The sequence below is a fragment of the Ptiloglossa arizonensis genome, chromosome 12 (genome assembly GCF_051014685.1).
Source record: "Ptiloglossa arizonensis isolate GNS036 chromosome 12, iyPtiAriz1_principal, whole genome shotgun sequence".
Taxonomy (NCBI): Eukaryota; Metazoa; Arthropoda; class Insecta; order Hymenoptera; family Colletidae; genus Ptiloglossa; species Ptiloglossa arizonensis.
This window is the reverse complement of record NC_135059.1, coordinates 3,834,640-3,858,448: the sequence shown is the minus strand read 5'-3', so window position 1 is coordinate 3,858,448 and position 23,809 is coordinate 3,834,640. Positions and strand designations below refer to the sequence as shown.

Below are 23,809 nucleotides of genomic sequence, written 5' to 3'. Positions count from 1 at the left end.
TCGGCCGGATCGCGTTGGATCCGATTACCTCGCGCACACGCTGGAAATGATAATGCACCGGCGCGTCCACGGATTCCGTCGTGTCCATTGTTCGTTCACTTCGCGCGGATCCGATGGAAATTCATTAACGCGGATATTTGCGAACGAGCCGTCCCCGTAATCGGCGTGTTTCGCTGCGCGGACCATTAATTTTGCAATGCTGAATAGCGTCCCCGTGCGACAAGTAGTCGGCGGCAGTCGTTGCGAAATAAGCCTGTCACGGTGATCACCGGTGCAAGCTCTTTTCAATCCGCGGATCTTTTCTTTCGTAGCTGGAATTCAAACGGAAATACGTTCCACGATGTTTCGCGATTGATGCGCGTCGCGACGCCAAGTATAGGGACTCCTTCGTGCCGCGAAGGACTTCCTCCTACTGGAAATTGTTTCGTTGCTCGTGTCACGGGACCGTTTCGGATCACGAAACGAAAATATTGTAGTCTTCGAGTAGTTTCACCAGTGTACTTTAACTCACGATTCGCGTAAGCAAATATTGAAATAATAGTAACTTGGCTTGTTTCCTGCTTCGTGGAGATAGGAGGTGATCACCGAAAGTTACCGTTCAGCGAACGTCTCTGTGAAGAGTTACCGTTTTATCGAAATGTATCGTTATCTAGACGTATTCAATTATCTCTAATTGAGTAAATATACCTGCACAGTTTTGTCGCAATGTGTATAAACGGCAATCGTAACACGTCGCTAGAGTACATCTTTCAGCGACTACTTGAAATGGTAATTTATAGCAAGAGTAAATTCATCGATCGACGATCAATACGGCGTATTCAATTATCTGTAATTGCATAAATATACCTGCACAGTTTTGTCGCAATGTGTCTAAACAGCAATCGTCACACGTCGCTAGAGTAGATCTTTCAGCGACTACTTGAAATGGTAATTTATAGTAAGAGTAAATTCATCGATCGACGATCAATACGGCGTATTCAATTATCTGTAATTGCGTAAATATACCTGCACAGTTTTGTCGCAATGTGTCTAAACAGCAATCGTAACACGTCGCTAGAGTAGATCTTTCAGCGACTACTTGAAATGGTAATTTATAGCAAGAGTAAATTCATCGGTCGACGATCGATACGCGCGAATCGCGTTAACGAGCTTCGTATTCGTCGAAACATTTAATAGGTACGTACCCTGTCGGTGCATGTTCAGCCACCATAGAGCTCGCATCTAATACAGTTGAACTTTAAAAACCGAGTTTTATCCACGATCCTGTCAGCCTTAACCACATCCTGGCATTTACGGTAGTTTGTGGTTTCGTGTCCTGTTCGCTTACACTTTCGATAACATCTCGGTTCTTGCCACTTACTTTTTATTTGCGTAAGTTTTCCATCGATTGTATCACTGTCCACTGCTCGTGTAAATTCAACTTTCAGCACTTTCCTCGGTGTTCTTCGCGTTTCGTACAATCTCTCGTAATGTTATCACGTAACGAGACTACGTTACCCTAATTATCACGCGTGGTCCCGCGTGTTGCAACACCGATTTCGTGCACCGAAGAATTCGAAGGATCGTCGCGTACGCGGATAAACGAAAGTATAATTACGATAGAAGCCAGAAGGTTCTAAATTGTCGATCCAAGTATCTATGCCAAAACGCTGAATTGAATATAATTGAATTCCCCAAGTCCCGGTAAATTCTGCTCGATTAAAGGGCGTTGCTTCGCGAAATTCGTCGTTTGGAAAGCCAAGTATTTCCTAATCGATATGATTCCTTTGGAAGAGGAGAAGGGCATACTTGGCGAATGTTCTCTGTAATCCCTTTTCCTTTGGATTATCTTACTTAGAGTCGAACCACGTGCTTTGCCTTGTAATTCCAGTCGCAGCAGGTACTTTTGCGAGAGACAGTTTCTAAAATGTAATAATATAACTGTAATATGGAAGTCGTAGCGAAAACTTTCCAAAAATAATCTTATCTAGGGATCAGAATCGACCTTGTATTCGTTCTTGGAAGTAAAGTGGGAGTATTGTGGAATCGTTTATTAAATAATGAATAATTAATATCTTGACAATAGATAGATAACGGTAAGTAACGTGACGATGGTACAACATTCTACAATGCTTCGCGACTCTCGACTCAACATTCTACAATGTTTCCCAGCTCTTGGCTCAACACTGACTTTTCTTCCAAAAAAGGATTACTCGATTTTCTCTCACACCCTCTTGCACCCTCACTCGTTGCTCGCCAAATTTCGTTGGGCCTGCTCCGATCCCTACCGACACCTACTTGCTCTTTTATTACCCTTGTCCAGCCACGATCCTTAACATCTACGATGTGCTAAAATTACGGTACTACAGTATCGTAGCAATTTTTTCCGAAAGTTAAGAGACTTTTCTAAAAAAACTCGCGATCTAATCTTTTGCCCTTTCGTACGAATTTGCGATAGTTTGAGGTAGGAAGACGCGACGACCGGATAAAAAATGACGTCGAATTTTGCCAAAAATTGCACTCTTCTCGTGTTTGGAAAGGTCATGTTCGGGAGATCTATGCAACAACCGTGCCAGAACAATGCATCGTGATCGTAATTGAGAAAACTATCGTTTCACGGATGTGCGACAATATGGGTTCGCGATACGTCGCTTGCTATTCTGAACCAAGAAACGCTCCACGAATTCCGTGTCCTAATTACAATTTGTAGCGTTCCTATCTATAAATTAACGCGAAAGCGAGTTCGCGGCAACTGTGGCCAGCCATTTTGGAAAATGGCGAAGAGTCGCGCAGCGTGTCGCGGACTTGGCGTATTCTAAGAGCGTCGTGAGAATATTTCGATTCGAGAAATTGTAAAAAATTTCACCGGTTTGCTTCTTTTTCGAACGTGGGCGTTTCGAAGACTCAAAGATGTGCAACTTTGTCCCCTTAAATAGAAACTCGTATATTTCCACGTTGAAACCGAAAAGTATATTTTTGTCCACGGGTCATCGACGATACTTTCGCGAGTTTTGGCACGAGAAATACGATAATTCGTTTAAAAAAAAAAAACGAAATCGACCTCCACCGTTTTCGGAACGCTTCCACCTACGAACCGGATCGCATATTCTACGTTGGACGTTCCTCGAAACCATGGATCTCGCGCGAAGAATAAATTTTCATACGATGCATAATTTACAAGTTACTCAGGGTGAACGCGTCGTGTGCATCGGCGTTGTGTATGCGAGATACGAGACGTCTTCGAGCTTTCGAGATTCCACGGATAAATACCCGGAACGATCGTCGTCGTTAACGAGTGAAACGGCTCCGAGTATCAGCGAGCTTTCCCACCGTGGATCATTTGTAGCTATTGTGCAACTACGCTCATCGGACGCTTCATTACGTGGTTATTGATATCGTTGGTCATTCATCTCGCGACTTACGGGCTCCCTAATCGTTAATAACATCGGGACTTAATTATCCACCCATCACGCATTGGCAGACCAATAATCATCAATCTAGCGATATACATGCTGGCCAAAGTTCGCCCGGTGTTACGTGCAGATCCCGCGATACTGTAGATCCAACGAGCCATAAATTCGGCCATACGACCGAAAATTATCGTCCACATCGCAGCGGACCTTCCGCAACCTTTTATTTTGAACGTCATCGCGCGTAAAAACGTACGCGTTGAAAGTTTGGCCAGCGTTTGTCGCTCAAAATGATCGTTCTCGTTTCTCCGCAGGCGGACGTGGAATTGTCGGAGCACCATGCGAAGGGGATCCGAACCATCGAGACTAAAATGTAAGTGGATCGTTCGTCACGGAGAATTTTTATCCAAAAGCGTGTACACCGCTCGAGAGAAAGAAACTCTGTACGCTATTATTTGCTTACGTGGAAGCTGAGGTTATCAGGGAGCGTATGTGCAAATGTAAACAGACCGTGGCGCGCATAAATCGCGTCCGTTTAGTTTTGTATTCATGAATCTAGAAATTGGCCAGCTAGAAAAACGCCAGCGAGAGAAAAGTGGTCCGCGGTGTGTTTGTGCGCGCGCAGCGCACGCGCGCTCTTGCGGTTCCGATCTCGAAATAGTTTGATGATCGCCAATCCGTAATTTTAGTTCAAGGTGTAGGTTGTGTGACGCGCGAATCAAGGCCGCCAGGGAAACGGGAAATCCACGAGATCGTTTCGCCGATTTCGCGGGTAATTTTTGTTTCGATTTACGAGACGATTTTTCGAATTTCGATCGATTGTCGCGAGAGCCTACACGTTAGATTCTCGGGATTGGGCGAATCGGAGTGAACGATCGCTTCGAAGAGAAACGAATGCGACACGGTCGAGAATTGAGAAATATTCTTATTTTTTCTCACGGATTTAAGAACACAATCGCGACGCGTAACTTTGCTCTCTCTTTTCGATAAAGCGTGTACGATATTTAGAGCGATTAAAGTTTCGATTTCTCTGTGCGCAGTTTGCTCTTCGACGAGAGACGTCGTATCATCGATGACCTGTTTCTTGGAATCCTTTCATCGTAGAGTTGGGTTATACGTCTGTATTGTAGTTTCAACCACAATACTTCTCTCTCTCTCTCTCTCTCTCTCTCTTTTTGAATCTTGAGTTTTGAGCGATCGTATTATATTTCTGTAACGAAAAAATACATCTTCCTGGTAGTTTATACGATAGCAGGATCCCGATACTTACCATACACGTTGTAAGTTCAATAGAACGTACGGACGAAAAATATAACGAATAAAAATAACTCTCTCGAGCTGGTGTACATGTACTTCAAATAACAAATATAACGCACAACGTGACGAATTCCTGAAACGTATTCGCGGTATTCGCATTAAAAATTGGAAAAATGTTATAAGCGTGCGTTGTATATCCCGTGAATATTATCCAATATACTTCGTTATTGAATTATTTTGAAAAACAATTTTTTTTCAAAGTTAACGAAGCGATTTTTAGTCAGCACTATCTTTCGAAACGAAAATACAAAGAAATCTCGTTAAAACCGAGTTCGATCACCACGTAGTATCGTGATAAAAAATTGAAAATTATACTATAATATAATTTTTTCAATTTCTCCTTCGTACTCCCTTTTATTTAATCTTCGTAACTGCACAGCGTCTTTGAACGTAAATGTACTTATATTTCAATTTGTTACGTTATTCTTCTCTGACTCGATATTTCTATTTCACACTGTATACGACTCTGGTGAAACGAAGGAGTACTATTGTCAATATTCCGAGATGAATTTAGATAACTAATTTTTGTCGCGCGGTGTTTGAAATTCTGTCTGTAGAAACGGCTTGAAACAATCTCAACACTCGTTCGCGACTAACCGTGAACGTGAACGTGATTTATTCACGCCTGTCTGACACGTTTCCAAACATCGTCACCGGTTCCCTCGCACCTCTGTGTACTTCTTTAATTTCGATTCTCGAGTCATTACTCTTTGGTAACTACGCACGGACCGAAATTGCTCCCGACGACTATCCCCGACAGTTTCGCAATAAAGTTCTTCTTCGCGAGTATCGTATTCAAGCAGCCTTTGTTTATCAGCTGCCATTGTACTCGAAATACGGTATGCAAGAGATTACGATTATATCTCGCCATTGCGCCAGAACTGCGACTAAGCTATAATTGCATTCGGAACTCATTTATTTACTTACCGCTGTACTTTACATTATCCAGCGCAATCAAGGCGCGTTACTATTATTATTAATAACGCGGGTATCGCGGAACAACGCGAACCAGATTCCGTGAATGTGTACACTGTGTTCGTTGCAACCAACGTCCCAAATATTACCGTGCTCGTTTAATTATCATCGTCAAAGATACCATTACAGGTCAATCGCAAACATTACAATTTGATTTCGAATTTCTACCACTCTTTTCTGTAACAATTTTCTACTCGGAATCAAGATTCGTTGAAATTTTCTATCGTACATACAACTCGCACTATGAATTCTGCACAACCCTTTTTCCCCTAAATTGCAGTCTGTACGTGGAAACTTTGGATTTCGAGTTTCGTGCATTGTACTCGGAACTCTATTGACGCTTGTTGTTTAACCTTCCAACTGTTTACTGCATCTGAGAGTTGCTCATGGCAATATGGACCCACATTGTTTAATACGCTGCTTTTCGTACTGCGAGAAATACCGATTGGTAATAATTCTTGGGAATTTCGAACGCGTAAAAGTATACAGATTTTATTAACCGCAGTTTGCTGTTTTTAACGCACACTTGAAACTTTCACGAACATTAAAGTACGCGAAGTCCGGGTTATCTCACTTTTTCTCGAATCTTTAACACCGGGGTTTGAATTTTAACGCGAAATAGCCTCGATTTTTTCACGGAAGATGAATTTTTCAGGAAATTCGCGCAGTCACGTGTAGTCGACTACCGCAAGAACGTTATTCTAAAAAAGATTTTTAAAAACGACGAAAACGAAAGAGAAATAAAAAAAGAATGTTTCTTTGTAGTGGAAATGCAAAACGTATAACGGTATCGTTGGTATTCGCGGTGTGTGAAGTTGTATAGCTCGGTTAATAGTCAATGGGTTTATGGTCGAAAGCTGTCCCAGTTTGCGCACGAAATTCGTCGGTGGACTTATCGCGAGTCTTTGAAAAATTGCGAACGGAGTCACAATGGCCACCCTGTATCTCGGTTCCGCTCGAAGCGAACCAGTTTCCGTTTCTGAATATTTTCGCGCACAACAGACAACAACGCACCCGGGGTTTGTACCGCGTCTCTTTGACGTAACGCCACTCGAGCAACGTCGGCGGAATTAAAAGTTGAGGTAAATAAGCGCGTTTCGCGAAATAGCATCGTAGTCTCTTTATTTTTAATTGTGCACGTACGCGTGGGCTCGCTTTCTCCGCGCGAGCCACCGCGTTTCATTTTAAATAAACATCGTCCGTTTGAACTTTCTGCAAAATACCGTCGCGTCTTTGGTTCCACCGTTTTACACGATCGCTGCAACTGCCGGTTCGCAATTCACCGACATCGCGCAGTAGTTTGAGATTATTTCTGCACGAAAAGGAACAGATTTTTGTAATTACTAATTATACATCGACTGTATAAATTCTGTTTCTTCGAGAAATGTTCCTGAAGTGAACGAAGCTCGTGACGTAACAAAAGTGTAAGCCATTTGTACAGAATGGTAGCACGGTAAATTTTAGCTATCGAGGAAAATAATCAGAGATGAGAGTGGAGAAGAGTTTTATTAAAAAAAAAAGAAAGAATGCAAGAACTTTTCAGGTGCATCGTAGCGTTATGAAAATAGCGAGGTTATAGGAGGACAATCGTTATGACATTTCACTTTTTCTTTTTCTCGTTCTGTAATAAACACGATCGACTATACATTTATCTCTTTGTTCCACTTTCGTCGATACAAAATGCTCGACCTGTGCCAGATTTGTGACTCACTTTGCGCAGAATGTGAGTCTCTTGCTTTGTACTGATGGAAAATTTTCTTTCGTTCACGAGATCGCGGGATATTGGTGTTTCTCGAAATATTTTTCTACGGGAAGTGGAATAATAATAGTATCGATATACTAATTAGATACTACGTGATTAGATATATACTAACTAGAAATAAACGTGTTTGTCGAAACAACAGGGAGGTGGTGAGGTCCATGGAACGATTGTACGCAGTGCCATCGGAAAAACTACGCGTTTGGTCGGTTTGGCTGTCGAAGATCGGGGAAATTGCCGACGAATGGCAGAGATGGTTACGTACGCATATCGATCTCATCGTAAGGATCGCGGAACAATTAAAGGCAACCGAGAACACTGTGCATCGAGTGCTCGAGAAGGTGAGTTCTGTTTCGTGTAGCGACTGGTAAGTGGCTCTTCTATTCGCAGATGTTTACGTCGAATCCGAGAATAAGAGACGAGGAATTCAGACAATTATGGAAACCGGAACTATCAATGCACGATCGATAAGTTGATCTGTCCAATTGAAACGACCGATAATTATTTACAAATACAACTGAAATTAGAAGAAGAATTGAATTGTTCTCAAGTATCGAAAAGCATTCGTTTCCTTCGAAAGTTTGACGTTTCGTTTCAGGTTGCTGGTTGACTTTTGGGAGTAATTATTAACGATATACGACGAATTTAAATCTATCAAGAGTATACTATTATTAAATTGCATTGAATCGATCGAGATTTAAGGAAAAAGAGGAAACCTTGATGGAAATTTAGTGTCAAGGATATTCAGAAATTCTCATGGTGTATTTTTTCATTTCTTCTTGGACGAGTTCTTATTCGACGATGTATCAACTATTGTCTAAACTGTCGAACCGGTTACAATAATTTTGAAACTATTAAAAGGAACATTCGACGTTCCACGTAGAAATATTGCAGATAATACACTATTTTCAGGTTATGCGATAATATTTCGTTCGAGAATTAGCAGAAAAAAATCTACCATGACAATGTAAGCTATGGTTCTGGATATCCTTGAGTATAGTCGTTCACGAAGGAAGCATACGACTGTCCCCCGTTGTATATTGTCTGCATATTTTTTTTTCTTCTTTCGAACCCCAAGGACACCGTAAACGAGATGGTCGAAACGTCGTTCAATCGTTACAAAATTTATCTCTGGAAATAAATTCTACGACGTAGCTGTTTACTCGCTACGATTACCAAAAACCTAATTTCTCGTCGTTGAAATCGGTAAAGTATTCTTAAATAAATCCAGTTAGAACCGACGTGAGCTATTCGGAGCTGAACAAATTTATATGGTACGTACTCCATTTGAGAGATTGGAGGAGCACCCCTTCCTCTAGGGGGGTTCGACAGAACGATCACGTATGTCGTGTAAAAATATCCTGTACAGGGTGTTTGTTTTATCTCGACAATAACATAAATAATTTGTCCATCCTCCCAAGATACTGAACAACATTTGTAAGCGAATTTTCTCGATATTGTTGTCGTGGTGGCGATGGATATACACATAGATATAGATATTATAGTGTTATACCATAGTATTATGGATTAGACGTGGTATTGTTCGTATATTAGTAATAGGTTTCTCTTTCGTTAAAGATAGATCGATTATGTATAAAAGTATGTATTAAACTAGTCGTCTTAGTGTCCTCAGCAGGCGTCTTTATCGTCTTCGTCATCTGCGTTTTTACAAGTTTCTCATTTTACCGTGTCTTTCCAACTCTCTTCTCTTACTATGTCTTTACAAGTCTCTTATACTCTTACTGTCCCAAACACGCTTCTTTCGCACCCTATATCTCTACGTGCATTTATTCCCTTTCATTCTAATCCTGAATCTCTCTCAGTATAGACATCTGGTCACGTTCACCCAACTAAAACGTTCACCTTTACCAAACACTCTTCGTTTTCTTCAGATCGCACGCATTTCCTTTCGTTCTCACACATTTCCACGCTCGGTCGTCTTGCACGACCCCCTGTAAAGGGTCGCTCGTGCCCTTTGGGAAACCTTGCGACAAATCGGCGCCAAAGTGTTTACTCTAACGCAGATCCATTCACACGCAATACAATCTTCTAGGCCTGTACTCGAAGCAGGCCCAAGTGGAAATGAAAAATCCGATACCACACTACCTTACGTGTGTATAAAATTTCGTAAAAACCAAAGATTGTAAATTGAATTCTTTCTAAGAACTACGCGATCGTTGTTGCAACTCGTTGCACGATACGACGACCAACTACAAACATACCAATTTTTATTTAAAATATGACCAATGTCACCGTACACGTAGACTCTCGGTGACTGTGGTCGGTTGAAAATGGAAAATTCCGATACAACAATATCATCGGTTGTTCGAGAGATATTCTACACCGTGATAAAACGGACACCGTGTACAAGCTAATGACGAGGAGAAAAGAAAAACAATTTCGTCTATCTCCGATACTCGGCAGGTAAATGGCCCGTAACGCTTCGGTGGATCGTGTGTATCTCTATAAATCTGCGAGAATCCCCCGTCGAAATTGTTTAAATTGTAGAGGGTCTGGTATCGTCGACGCGAGGAATGCGAGATCGAACGTAGATGGTGTATCGGTCGGGTAAATTTCGTTGAGAAGTTTGGCTGGTCGTACGGTAGCGACCTAATTTAAGTTTAACGACGTCGATACGGGCGTGTAACGATGGTATTGTAAGAGCATCGCGGCTACGCTCGGTAATGGAAACGCGGCACCTGCGAGCGCACAGAATCGAATATTATTGCCGGCACAATTTCGTAAAAGGCGTATCGATGCGTCGTCAACTTATCGCGCTCGCTGGGATCTAGGAAAAGGGGTCTCGTCGTTCGCGGAACGATTCGTCTCGATATCGCTTTCCGATAATTTCGTACAGCCCGAGATAACGTTCGCTCCTTTCGTGAGCCCAGGCTCCGGCCGGGACCGATTTTCCACCGTACACGGTTGCACGCACCCGCGGTTAACAAAGGGCTTCTAACAATACGCGAGCGAGATACGTGTTACGCGACCACCGTAAATATCTTACAGTCGTAAAAGCATACCTGCCGTGAATGGAGCGTAGACGGTTTGTTGCTCGGTGCAGCGCGAACCTGAAATTTCCCTGTAAATTACGAGTTCAGTTGTCGCGTTCCTATTGAAGAGGCTGCTAGACGAGATGACAATCGCGGGACGCGCGCGGAGGAATCGAGCTGCTCGTCCCAGAGATCGGCATAAATCGCGTACGCGATTTCGTACCGTCTACGACCGGGAACGTATGGCGATAAGGTGCCGAATTTCCCGATCTAACTTCGTCCCTCCTTTTCCACGGTACGTATTATCGTTCGGTCTACTTTCGCTTCGGTGCGTTTTTCTTGGTACGAGGTTAACGTACATACTGCGGAAAATTCACAGGACAACGAAGTGTCGCGAAGATTCGACAAAATTGTCCAAATCGTACAAGTATTCTCTTTTTGTATTTCACGTCGTTAGATTTTTTCACGCGTAGAAGAAGAATTATGTAATATTTACATACTGCCGAAAAGTCACAGGACACCGAAGTGTCGCGAAGATTCGACAAAATTGTCCAAATCGTACAAGTATTCTCTTCTTGTATTTCACGTCGTTAGATTTTTTTCACGCGTAGAAGAAGAAACATGTGCAATAATTTGCACAGAATCTCACCAACATCGTTAATACCTTCCCTGTGTGCTGGAAGTACTCGTTTTCTGCAATTGTGATATTCCAACGAGTACTTCGTTTAGACATTTTTGCAAGCAGTGCAACTTTCCGCAATTGTGATATTCCAACGATTACTTCGTTTAGAAATTTTTGCAAGCAGCAGAAAGAGTAAAGAAAGGTTCCTGCCTACGTACGCTGCACCTGGAGACCTAAGTAAGGCTTAAGGGCGACTTGGGAATTTCCCTTGGTCGTAGCCAAACGTGTCAGCAAAATGTGCAACAACGTCGATTGCTTTACGGCTGTACCGGGAATAAACCACTTTCCGAGCCTTCTTAATTAATTTTCCACCTTGACGCACACTTTGCGAATTGCGAAGCGAACTCTCCGAACGACCTAATGCACGTATGGAAAGGGTGATCTCGAACGAGGAAAAGAAATCTTTTAACGTTCGTTTCTGGTAACGCGATTAAGCGGAACTTCTTACCCTCGTTTATTAATACTTTTTCATTCGTCTCGGAGAGTTTCATCGGCCCAGTTTCCCAGTCTACGATTACCAAAGTATCTTGGGTACTAAGAGCCTCGATTCGATCCGGAAGTTTGTCGAAGGAAAATTTTATTCGACCGTTGTTCGAAGGTTTCACTTTCCCTCGATTCCTGGTAGAAATTATTCTCCCTTCCCCTCCATAGCTGCCACAATTTTTCCAATTTCCTACGCCATCGTAGAAATCTAATCTCCAAGGCATCGAAGTCTCCCGCTGCTCCTAACACGAGAAACTTAATTCTCGAAAGTTTCCTCGCTATCGAGTTCGCTCGGCGGCGATGCACGGTGAACATGATTTACGCGGGTCGCTGGGAATAGCCGTTGTTCCGCAGCATCCGGCTGGTTAACCTTGAACACCGCGGAGCAGCATGTTTCGTTGTCCCGTGGCGCAGACCAGGTGTTGGCCGCGAACCTACGTACTTTTCAGTCCGCCCGTGAAGATTTATACGCGACGCCGCATAGTTCGGTGACGAAGGAACGGTTTAAATCTTTCCCGTCTGTCCCCGTATGCCGCTCCATGCGTGCTCTTCCATGGGAAAATAGAAAAAAGAAAAAAGACAGAGAGAGAAAGGGGTGGAGAAGAAAGTAACACCAGGGTGAAAATGTCGACCGTATGCGTGGTTATTTCGCGAAGGCGGCCGACCTTGAAGTGGAAGATTAATCGAACGACTTCAATATATTTCGTCGAACGCGATCGGTCCCGGTACGGTCGCTTTTGCGTTCGATAAAAGACGCCGCGTGTGTCGCGAGTCGGTGGACAAATAAAGGGTGTACCAAGGATAGAAAATTCTTTGTGTAGCCAAGACTTGTGTAGCCATTTCACGAACGCGTGAAATTTTTATCATCGTGCATAGGAATAACCGATCGGTCGAAATCTAAAAGAAGAGAGTAAACGGCGCCGAGCAACGCCTAATAAAACAAACAATACGAACGACCCACGGGACGACCACGAATTTCATCGAGTCGTTCAAACGGGCGTCGAGGCGCGGGATACGCAATAGGTGAAACGAAATCTTGAAATACATTGATCAAAATCGTCGTCGAACAACAATACACGAATATATCGAAACGATCGAAGAAATACAATAGTGATGTACGGGGAATATACGCCACGCTTTCGAAACGCTTTGAAGATTCGCTTACAGTCGGTCTTTTTCTCAAAGGCGGGTAATGGATCATTTAAATCGAGCACACAGATACAAGTGTATATACGTGTACACATCTTTCGAAGGTGACTTCGTAATCGATGATCTATGTGAAGTTTTCCATTCGAATATATAGCAGGTTCGATGAAACTGTTACCAATACGTTCTGTGACTAAACTCTAAGAAAATCGTTACAGATACACAGATTCGGAAATGCTTTATTATCAAGTGTGAGATGAAATTTTATTTTCAATGGCGGCACCGTAATAAATTAACACGGTCCACTGAAGACTTCGACGATGAAAACAGCCTGCATATAGAACCTCCTTTTCATTCCTCTCTTCGCGCTCCAATCGACGCGGAACCGACTGTTCGACGCTTCTTAATAAAATTCTTGTCAACGTTCGAAATAGACGTCAACCTTTTATTGAAAAAAAAAAATCGGTCAATGATGTAGGATGCCAGCGAAGTGTGTGTTTGCGTAAAAGATAAAAAACACGAGAGCGAAGGCGCGACAATAAGTCTAGACGATGGGTCAGGCAAGTTTTCCGTAACGCTGACACAGTGCAAGATGGCCAAGTGTGGTAATGCGTGGGAACGAAAGGGAATGCGCGAGATCCGGTGAAAATGTGGAGTGTTTGGGATAGACGAGCAAGTGTTTTCGAGACGTGAAAGAAGTGTTCGAACTGAACGGCGAGGTACGATGTTTCGAACTGAGGTGCGAAAGATGAGCAATCGAGATGGCGCCAGATGCATGGAGTGAGAAAGGTTAAGGGTTAGAACGAAAGGGACGAGTGCGTGTGAGAATATAAGGTGCGAGAAAAGTGTGTTTAAGGGCAGTCATTGTTGGAAAATTGTCGAAACGTGTCGAATCGCGTAATATAAGAATAGCGTAGTCAGCGTAGTCAGCGTGGTTATTATTTGTGTGCTTTGTTAATGTTTTGTTCTACTACTACCTCGTTCAGTACAAGTATATCCTAAAATTTTATTCACCTTTATTTCATAATAACTACCACCTGTATATAGATAATTTCTACAGTACTAATAGTCTGTTATTGTTTCCCTCGTGTTTAATTCTTCCGTTCGAATTTCATAAATAAAGCATTTCCGATCTCGCGTTTACGTAACATATTGAGACGAATCGCTCACTTTCGAAGCACTCTGCAAATACACAGTAGCCTCTGATCGCGCAACTATAATCTTCGTTACGACAAATTCCTCCTCGTTGCGAAGGAACGTTCCTTGCCATACATCTATTCGGAAATCTCGATCTCGAAAACCGACAATTTTCCGTCTCGTTTCCGTTTCTTCGTTTCTTTTCAATTATTTTTATATTTCTCTTTCTTTCTCTCCGTTTCTCCCGACCGTTGCCCAGTCTGGGCGTCTTTTACGTCAATCCGTACATGAACTCTCATTTCTTTTATCGCGCAATAAAGGCGTTATTATTATTACCTTGGTCGGTTATCGTTTGTGCTACGTCCAGCTGATCGCCGTGGTACTAAACGGATACTTATTCGGAAAAGTATCTCGAACTACGCGTAAAAAAAAAAAAGAAAACTAGAAAAACAAAATTCATAGTTCCTCCTTTATTTCTCGATCTATTACTCGCGCAAATTTTCAAAATTCCGCGATACAACGCGCGTGTTTGTAACACCCGTGCACGATTTCGCGATGGCGGATCGGAAGAGTGTATTTACCACGGAACTCTACACCGTCAACCGGCCGATTTATGTACACCGTGCACTGACTGCAGACTCACGTTTTCTCGCGTCTCTTGCCAGCCACCGCAGCCGATAAGCGGTGCAAATTTAATTTTAATTTTAATATGCATTAATCGCACGCCGTTCTGTTTGCGCCGGTCAAACTTTCGCCCCGCGTTGCGTGTTGCGGAACGGGATCGAGTTTCGACGAGGTTTCTCCTTCTTTTTGTCCGCATACAACGTTACTCTTGTTTCCGCGTGGCAGCTGAATCGACGATATCGCGAAGCTCGGGTATTCGAAGCTCACGAGCACGAACTTAAAGCCCGATTCGTCGGGTACGTTTTGAGCTTGTGACGGGACAAATTTGAAACTGTCACTTTTTAGCGAAGGATTCGAGTCGCACTCGAATCTTGATTCGAATGAATTTAGCGAGGATTTGAGAGTCGCGACGAATCACTTGATCCAAACTGAGAACTTTACTTGAAAATTATTCGGACGGGAGAAATAATGGGTTGAAACGGACAGCGTAACGATGTGGCGAACAGTTGACTTCCGAATATAGACTGTTTTATTCGAGAGCTTGGTGAGTTTGTATACAGTTGCTATCTTAAAGAATAGGTGGAAAAGTTTCACAGGGTTGGTTCTCGGGGTAAGTTTTATCGGGAAGATGTTCGTCGAATTCGAGCTTGGGGATCGGGATGCACTGTTCCGAGGTGACGAAGTCATTTGTAGAAATTAGATATCGGGAAATTCGTCACAAGTTCGTCGCTCATTTATCGGTACAGCGCCGAATCATCGGACCGATGATAATTCATCATAATTATCGATAAATTCACAGCATTGTATGTATTTTAATCGAAGCGCGTCCACTTTAAAAAATCGACTCTCGTTTCATTCGCTCCGATCACGACCTGAATATTTGATAATCATACATTGAGAACTTCTTATCGGTATCGCGTCTGTTACGATGCATCGGTAACGATGGGCGATGAAAAGTTAATTGAATCGGTGAATCGATTAACATTTTCCTCTTCGTCGAGTGCAATGAAGCTGTTACAACGATTCGTTTCGTTGTAAATTTTGGTACATTTAGAATTCAATATTTTCTTGCATTTTCTGACATAGTCCTGTATGTAATTCTGATATCGTGTAAATAACAAAACAGTATCGTCGATTGTTACATGGACAATTAAACCGTGTCGTTTTCACAATCTGATTTCGATAAATGAACAATTGATAGAAAAACGTCGATGTTGGTCTCGTGTCGCGTTAGAGTTGTGCCAATAAATGAGTAATAACCTTTAACCCTTACGAAACCGACAGTTCGAACGACCATGGATGACACCACGGCCTGGGTCCAAACGGACCCGTAACTTGACCTCCTTTAAACAAAAATTCTACTATTTTAATTCTACTTTTCTCAATTTCTAAGGAAAGTTATTCCAACGTTACGATCGAGCCATAAAAAAGTCTCTCCGGGTCGGTAGAGACAGCGAGTATCGAATAACAAATAAAATCGAATGAAATCGTTTACTCGAACGATCCACGATTTTATTAATCTCGCGCAAAGATTCATTCGGCGTTGAACGATCCACGATTTTATTAATCTCGCGCAAAGATTCATTCGGCGTTGAACGATCCACGATTTTATTAATCTCGCGCAAATATTCATTTGGCGTTGAACGATCTCGCGACATCCCGTAGCACCGTTGGCAACAAGTACCCGCTTACACGCGTTACAGAAATTCGTACCGAGTTAAGCGAGTACAGCGAGCTTATTGCTTCCTCCTCACCTTCCCGACCAGCGTCTCGTCAGCGCGTGCTAATACGCTCGGCGGTTGCTCGACGTAACGATTGCGGATTACAAATGAAGTTCGCTGTTATCGAATAATCTCGGCGATGACTGTTTGATTAACGATTAGAATCATCGCGACCACTTTTCGTAATCAACTGCAACAGTAATCTCGAAGCGACGAGTCTCGGCTTAATTCTGCTCAGCGTGCGAGCAGGTTGCCCGTATTCCTTTAATTTGACAAGGGTTTCCCCGATATTCGCAACTGATCACGGTATATAAATTGCGATATTAGTAGTTACACTTGTAGTACATTGCGAGTAGTAATTTTCTCGTTACGTTCGATGCGCGATTTACGTTCAATTTAAGGTGATTCGTGAAACGTTTCATCGAGGATGCTGAAACGAATACAAATACGAGCCTTTGTGCCTAAAAGCACTGGCGCGTAGATCTCGAACACGGTTTCCAGACCCTAAAGGGTTGTTGGTCGTTCAGGGCTGGAACTGTAGCTCGAGATCCCGAATCCTGTTTCAACAACACTGATCGAATCTCGCGTTCGAAATTTCGCGTTGTTCGCGCGAGAGAACTGGCTCTCACCGATACAACTCGAGAGGTCAGGAGATCGAGGTAGCCTGGGACGTTCCGTTTCCAGGATATCTTTCTCTCCTGGTGTTCCGTTGTACAACGTCCCTCGGCCGTCCTGATTATTTTCGTTGCCGGTTGAAAAATTGCAGTCCACCGTGGAAAAAAGTCCAAGATGGGCAACGCTAACGGTCCCGGGTTTTCGTTCACAGAAAGAAGATAATCCGAGGAAAGTTCCCACCGAGTCGGAGCGGAATCCCAGCGGCAACTCCGTCGATTCTCTAGGTGAGGGAAGCGTAATTCCGTTCGGTCTTCCCTTGTTTTCCGGCTGCCGCGAGTTTGTTTTCGTTGGGCTCAACGTAACATAAATCGAGGTCGAGCGTGGGAGGCGGCAGGCAGTAACAGAACAGTAATTTTGGTAGAAGCCGCGCCATGGACGCCCGCTGCTAGCACTTATCGCGAAATAAATCTGAAAGTATGGGCATTGTTGTTTCGCACGGCCTCTCCGGGGGTATCGCGCAGTGCTTTTACGTTGCCCTAAACAGATTTTACGACATCGCGAACGATGGTCCGGTAAACCGTATCCGTGAGAAACGGTAACCGACCCCGGGGAGAGGGCTATGGACGAGTTCGCCCTTATCTTAGAATTTTCCCGTATTTAATAAGTAATTTCGTGTCTCCGCGTTATTGCGCTAAATCCCCCGCGCGTACGCCCGCGATAAGCCGATTCGAAGAGAAACTTTTCTTCGTTCTTTGTGTTCCGCTCGATGAAACCCAGAGGGAGACGCGTCGAACTTCCGTCACGGTGTCCTACCGGCCGTAGAACTTTCTTCCCGTTGATATTTAATTAAGACGCGAACGTCCCGCTCCCGAGACGCGAGAAAACCTCCTCGAATGCCCCCCGGTACCACGGTGATCGGACGAACCGCGATTATTTGCCCCGAGTGGCATTATTATCTTTCTAGAAAAATCCAGCGGAGAGCTAACGACCAGTTCGAGTTTCTACGTGGACGCGTTGGAGAAAGAGGAGGAGAACAATATCGTTGAACGAACCGAGCTCGATCCTGTTACCGAAGGTGCAAACGGTACTGAGCGACCTAACAACGATGCTGCTCCCGAAGGTGTGGACCATACGGAGCAACCTAAGAACGATGCTGCTCCCGAAGGTGTGGATCATACGGAGCAACCTAACAACGATGCTGCTCCCGAAGGTGTGGATCATACGGAGCAACCTAACAACGATGCTGTTCCCGAACGTGTGAACGATACGGAGCAACCTAAGAACGACGCTGCTCCCGAAGGTGTGGACCATACGGAGCAACCTAACAACGATGCTGTTCCCGAACGTGTGAACGATACGGAGCAACCTAAGAACGATGCTGCTCCCGAAGGTGTGGACCATACGGAGCAACCTAACAACGATGCTGCTCCCGAAGGTGTGGATCATACGGAGCAACCTAAGAACGATGCTGCTCCCGAAGGTGTGGACCATACGGAGCAACCTAACAACGATGCTGCTCCCGAAGGTGTGGACCATACGGAGCAACCTAACAACGATGCTGCTCCCGAAGGTGTGGATCATACGGAGCAACCTAAGAGCGATGCTGCTCCCGAAGATGACGGTGGTATAGAACAACCTAGAAACGACGACACGGTTCCCAAAGACGAGGTCGCCATCGAACAAACAGATGAGACCACATTTACATCGGGTATGAGAAACTTCTTTCATTCGGTAGAAAAGAGTCGAACTTTCGAATGTGGCAACATTGTGGAAAATTCCGCTCGATTCAGAAGCGTGGGTTTCGTTCGTTTCTAAAAGAATGATTCCATCGTTTAGAAGAAGAAGAACAGTTGATGCACCACTGGCCGATTGGAATACCGTGGAAGGGTTCCGGCGAAGAAAAGAAGATCGAGGAGAAGGAGGAATTGAAAGTAAGCAAATCTTTTTGCGTAACACCGTAATTTGTTACGTTCTGTAGGTACACCGTGACCTGATATTTTTTGGATAATTTTGACCAGAAAAAAAAATACCTTCTACAACTGAGTGAAAGCCATTCTCAGAATTTAAGAAAATAGACCAATAGCTACAGAGCATTTAATTAATCGCGTAGACGTTAATGTAAACATTGGTATCTCGTCTCTTTGGATGGACTATGGATTCATGAATACTGTGCACGGAATACAACACACAAATGTACCAATTGTACTTAACATTTCGTGAATGTTGGATGTAGCCGAATACAGCGAAAGGGGTAGAGTCAACTTTTACTCGCGTGTCGGACACTGGAAACGACACAGTCTTTCTATTTATAACCTGTCTTGTTACAAAGATCAAGTATGCGACAACATCTTTCGACACCTCGTTTATTCGCACAATCCACTACCTGTATTCACCGGGTAATTGGCATTTATAGGTGTCGCTTCGTGTTCGTCCTGTGGCGTCGCTATGCCGCTTTACGGATCACCGTATCGCATGTCCGATTAGATCGATTACATCTTGTGTTTCACCACGTTGAATTTCATTTTGATCCGATCCGTGACCACATAGCTTCTGTACACTTACTCACGACTAACGTTACTTACAATTTGGTTCTACCTGTAGCCTGGAAAATGTTTTAACGTTATCAAACCAGCACGCGAAAAACAATTTATCGAAACTACGTTTCCCCTATCTTGATATAATTTTTCCACGGACTAATCGCACCATGGTAGAAGCTCTCGAGACGTCCCGTTTCAAATCTGTACTTTCTTCGGTCAAAGTTAAGAATTTTTACAAAATTAAATTGTGTCTCTATCTATGCGAAATTATAAACGCGAGTTCTCGTTTTACCGATTTCAAATCGATTAAAAAAATACAAGACATCGAAGTTTACGGTACAAATAATTAACCAAGAGTTACCCGTTCTCTTTGACCTCGAGAATAGAACAACCGGTAAAATTTGTCGTTGAAAAGTAAGAATTTCTTGCAGAAGTTACCTATACCAGGGAACATGGAGGAGATGGAAGAGCTCGCGAAGAAATTTACACGCGACGCGACCCTTTACAGATCTTATTACAAACACTGGAGGGAGACGGCGGATCTGGTAACAATTTCGTGGCACATTTTCCCGCCGGTGGGGCGTCTAATCATACCTGTGTTGCAGGCGACAAAGGTAATTGGAGGAAGACTCGTATTGGCCACGTTCGTTGTGCAAGGAAACGGCCAGCGGGTGAAGAAAAACGAGACGAATAAACAAACGTTTCGGGAACCATCGGTTGAAACAACACCTCCAGCCGCTGCACCGGAAGAGGTGACGATTTCCAAGGAAGCTGTACCTGAACAGGCATCCGTAAAATCGGACAGCGAGGAAATGGTCTCTGCGTCTTCGTCGAAGGCATCCACGATCATCGAAGTTGCATCTGTTCCTGCGGAATCCAAACCGGAGGAAACATCGAAAGTAACGGAGGAACCGGTGAATAAAGTGAATGAATCCAAGGCTGAAACAGAGGGAGCTTTGGATGTAAGGATGGAGGAGTCAACGGTAATGAAGCTTTCTCTACCATTCGTAGAACCACTTGCGCAGCTTTGTGAAATTCTACAGTTGCCCATGGTGATTCGTTCGAGCATGAACCGACAAATTTTGAATGTCATTCGACCTAGTTGTAGAAGTAAAAATGTTAGATGAATGAATTGGTTAAATAGGACGAGGGTTGCTTCTCTACGGTAGATACGTATTCAAAAGTAGTTGAAATTGCCCAAAGAAAGGCTGGTTCGACTGGTACACACTTTTTGCTCTAATTAATTTCGTGTCATTTTTTACTCAGTAATTTGTACTCTTTACCTTCTAATTTTCAGCTCCACTCTCTTGTTCGCATTTTACACTCTCTGGCCAGTAACACCCAACACTGCTGTTCACTTATTGCTCGTGTCTCTACGTTATACCTTCCACTCTCTTGTAATCTTCTTCGAGTTTTTCAATTTGTCTTCGGTTATGGCATTCTAGAAAACACTCAAGATATTCGTATCCGATGCTCGTTGCTCGTATTTGGAAATAAAATATCGTCTTATTATTTCGATACGTTCCCAGGGAAGATGTCCGACGGTTCTTCGTAGCCGGGTAATTTTCGTCGGTATTTTATTGAAAACTATACGTATATATTTTTGTACATCGTAACGCGCGTTAAATTTTCGCCTTTCGACGGAAATGTTTCGTACTATTTCTTGCGTTTTGCATTATACATCGCGATATAAACTTTTGCCCAAACTGTAAATATACCCGATCGAAACATCGAAGATAATAAATCGCGCATTATCTGCTCTTGGAACCAACCACTTTCGAACTCGTTCCGTTATCGTTGAACGTTAAGAGCGAGGTGGATACATCGAATTGAAATTTCCACTCTACGCTTTACGCAAAATCGAGTTGCAAAAGACGGTGTCGCAGAATTGTGAAAACCTTGTAGACACTTCGAAAGAGTTCCTTCCATTTTACGATCGTTGTATTCACTTTGTCCACGCGCGTCTTTCGGAGCGGAGATGAAATTCCGTTTCGCGTTTTCGATCGTTCTTCTCTGTCCGTGGCCCGTATTGCTCGTTTCGCGATCCGATGAGCGCTCGGAGTTTCTCGTTATTGATATTCGACAAGTTTTTGCCGCGTTTCTAGATTCCATCGGGTTAGAATCGATTCGAGGGAAAGGGCTAAACGAGGCATAACGCTGGGACGTTTTTTTCCTAACCGTGGAAAGAGTTTGACCGCATTTGTCGAACGCACAGAAATAGAGGTCGCGTCCTATGAATTACGCGATCCGATGACACGGAACGTTCAAGTTTCGTAAGAAATCTGTCGCAATGATTTTTATCCGACGGTTTATAAATAAGCGAGGAGTTGACCTTTCGGTGTTGTTCGTTCGATACTCAAGCCGGTAGTAACCGATTGTATTTCTTATTTTTATTTACGATCCGGGGATATTCGCATTCCGCGACTCGCTGAAGGAGCAATTTGTTTCGTCTCGCGGGATTTATGATTAAAAAAAAAAGGGACCCTGGTTTAATCAGCAGGTTGGCGAACTAATTCGTGTAATTAAATATTTTATCGAGGGAAATAGGGAGACGAGTATTTAATAAATCCGAGGAAAAGTTTTCTCGGCGTGGCGTTGTTAATACGGTTAACGGGCTCGATAAATATCGGATCAACGTTCCATATTTTCTCGAATTTTTTCCTCCGCCGATCTTCTCCGTTAATAATGGCGGCCATTGCCGAGTAAAAAGTCCATCCCGATAAACGACTCCGTTGTTCGACCGTTCTCGAACGATTTCGATCCACGGTTCTCTTACGGTTTGCGAGACGTAATCGATTTATTATCATCGTCGTCGTTAAGAGCGATTTAACTCTTAGATCCGTGTCTTCGTTCGGTACGTTTCGCCCACGGCAACGAACGACGTAACGTTTGACCGATATTGAAACCGAAGATTAATGAACGATGATCGTCGAAAATGGGAAACGAAGGGAGCAAGAATTCGCGAGATTCAATTTCCCCGCAAAGTTTCAAACAATTGCTGTTCAATGATCCGTTCGCCAGTGAATTCAAAAGGCATTAACTTATTTCTGTTTTCAGATTTTCCCTGTTGTCTACGACGAACAATTGCGACGATACCGTACAATGTATCCGATTTATGTTCGAGGAAGTTTTGCTTCTAGAAAATCTTTCCTCGGTATCGAACTCGCGTTACCGTAACTGTGCAATATTTACAGGAATCGAACAACGAATGGGAGGAGGTTAGCGATTTGGCGAGAGACTCTGCACGCGCGGACGAACCCATACCGTATTTCTTCTATCTGAAGACGGAACCGGACCTCGAGATAGCCATCGAACAAGACGACGAGGACGTTATATTAGCGGACACCGATCGCGAAAAAATCATGAGCAATTACGAACAACGCTGGTTCAATCTTGTCGAGAAGCCTGGGAAAGGAGATGTTCCAACGACCCTGAAGAAACAGTAGAAATTTCCATCGACGGTTAATAAAAATCCAACGGATGACACTTTCGTGTAACGTAAACTTTGGAATAAAGCAGCCACTTACAGTGAAACATTAAACGAATGAAATTGCATTGGAATCCGGACCGAAGAAAGTATAAGGTAATTGGGGAATGTTTTTGGTTCGATGTTCGGGAAAATGCAGACACAATTCGTTACAGGAGACATTGTAAGTACAACGAGCGAGAGCGTCGTATTAAAAGAGAAAAATTTGTCGACAGGGTTCGTCGATGAGTTCTCGAGGCAGGAAGTATGGCGTTCACACTTAAATACATTAGTTTCACCGGTCGTCGAACGATTTCGCTCGATTCAGAGTCGATGATTCTTCTTTAGAGAAGAGTTCAGACTCGTGATCCGATAAAAAGGAGATCGTTCGGGCGGTAACGAAAACGTGGTTACTCTGAGCGCGAAACAGGCAATTTTTGATCAGGATTTCGGTTACGATTCCGTTGCGCGAGCTCGTAATAAAAATCCATCGCGCGGAATATGAAAGCATAAAATTCGAAACGGTCTACCCCTGTTTATTCGGGGAGCCGCCTGTTCGTCGCCTCTCACGACGGATTTACCATCGAACGACAGGTATCTTTCACCCCGCGGCCCTTTCCGTTCCGGACAAACTCAGCCTGCCGCATTTTGGGTTTCCCGTAATATCTCTGCATACGACATCAAAGACGATGGCTTCTGTCGAAGTCAGCCAACAGAAACGACGGCTGACTTACCGTACGATCAACAGCTTATTACGCGACATCAAAGCTCACCCGGATATTTGACAATATCGAGAAACGAGCGACGCTCACTGTGCCTCGATCACGCCGTATCAAAGTACCTCGTATCTTCCTTCGGTTTCGATTAATCGCTTCTGTTGTTTAATCGGTCGTTTCGTTGCGATTGGTACCGGTGTGATTGACTATTCTCACGGATAGCACCTATCATGGATAGCTTGCCAATGT

At 43.5% G+C, this 23,809-nt stretch overlaps 1 protein-coding gene across 4 annotated transcripts in view; it reads left to right on the top strand.

Moving 5' to 3' along the window:
- The window catches only part of LOC143153090 (uncharacterized), a 97,057-nt gene extending 74,144 nt beyond the window's left edge, over positions 1–22,913 (top strand). Inside the window, exons 1-9 of one of the 4 annotated variants that reach the window (XM_076323919.1) lie at positions 3,280–3,641; positions 3,704–3,762; positions 7,586–7,781; positions 17,053–17,125; positions 17,806–18,549; positions 18,678–18,772; positions 19,810–19,923; positions 19,984–20,361; positions 22,573–22,913. In XM_076323919.1, coding sequence (XP_076180034.1) covers positions 3,761–3,762; positions 7,586–7,781; positions 17,053–17,125; positions 17,806–18,549; positions 18,678–18,772; positions 19,810–19,923; positions 19,984–20,361; positions 22,573–22,824 — 1,854 coding nt within the window. In that variant the 5' untranslated portion in view covers positions 3,280–3,641; positions 3,704–3,760 and the 3' untranslated portion in view covers positions 22,825–22,913. Of the gene's footprint in view, positions 1–3,279; positions 3,642–3,703; positions 3,763–7,585; positions 7,782–17,052; positions 17,126–17,805; positions 18,550–18,677; positions 18,773–19,809; positions 19,924–19,983; positions 20,362–22,572 lie in introns of those variants that run through there. The other 3 variants (XM_076323917.1, XM_076323918.1, XM_076323920.1) reach the window with 3 other exon arrangements.
- The last annotated feature ends 896 nt before the right edge of the window (positions 22,914–23,809 follow it).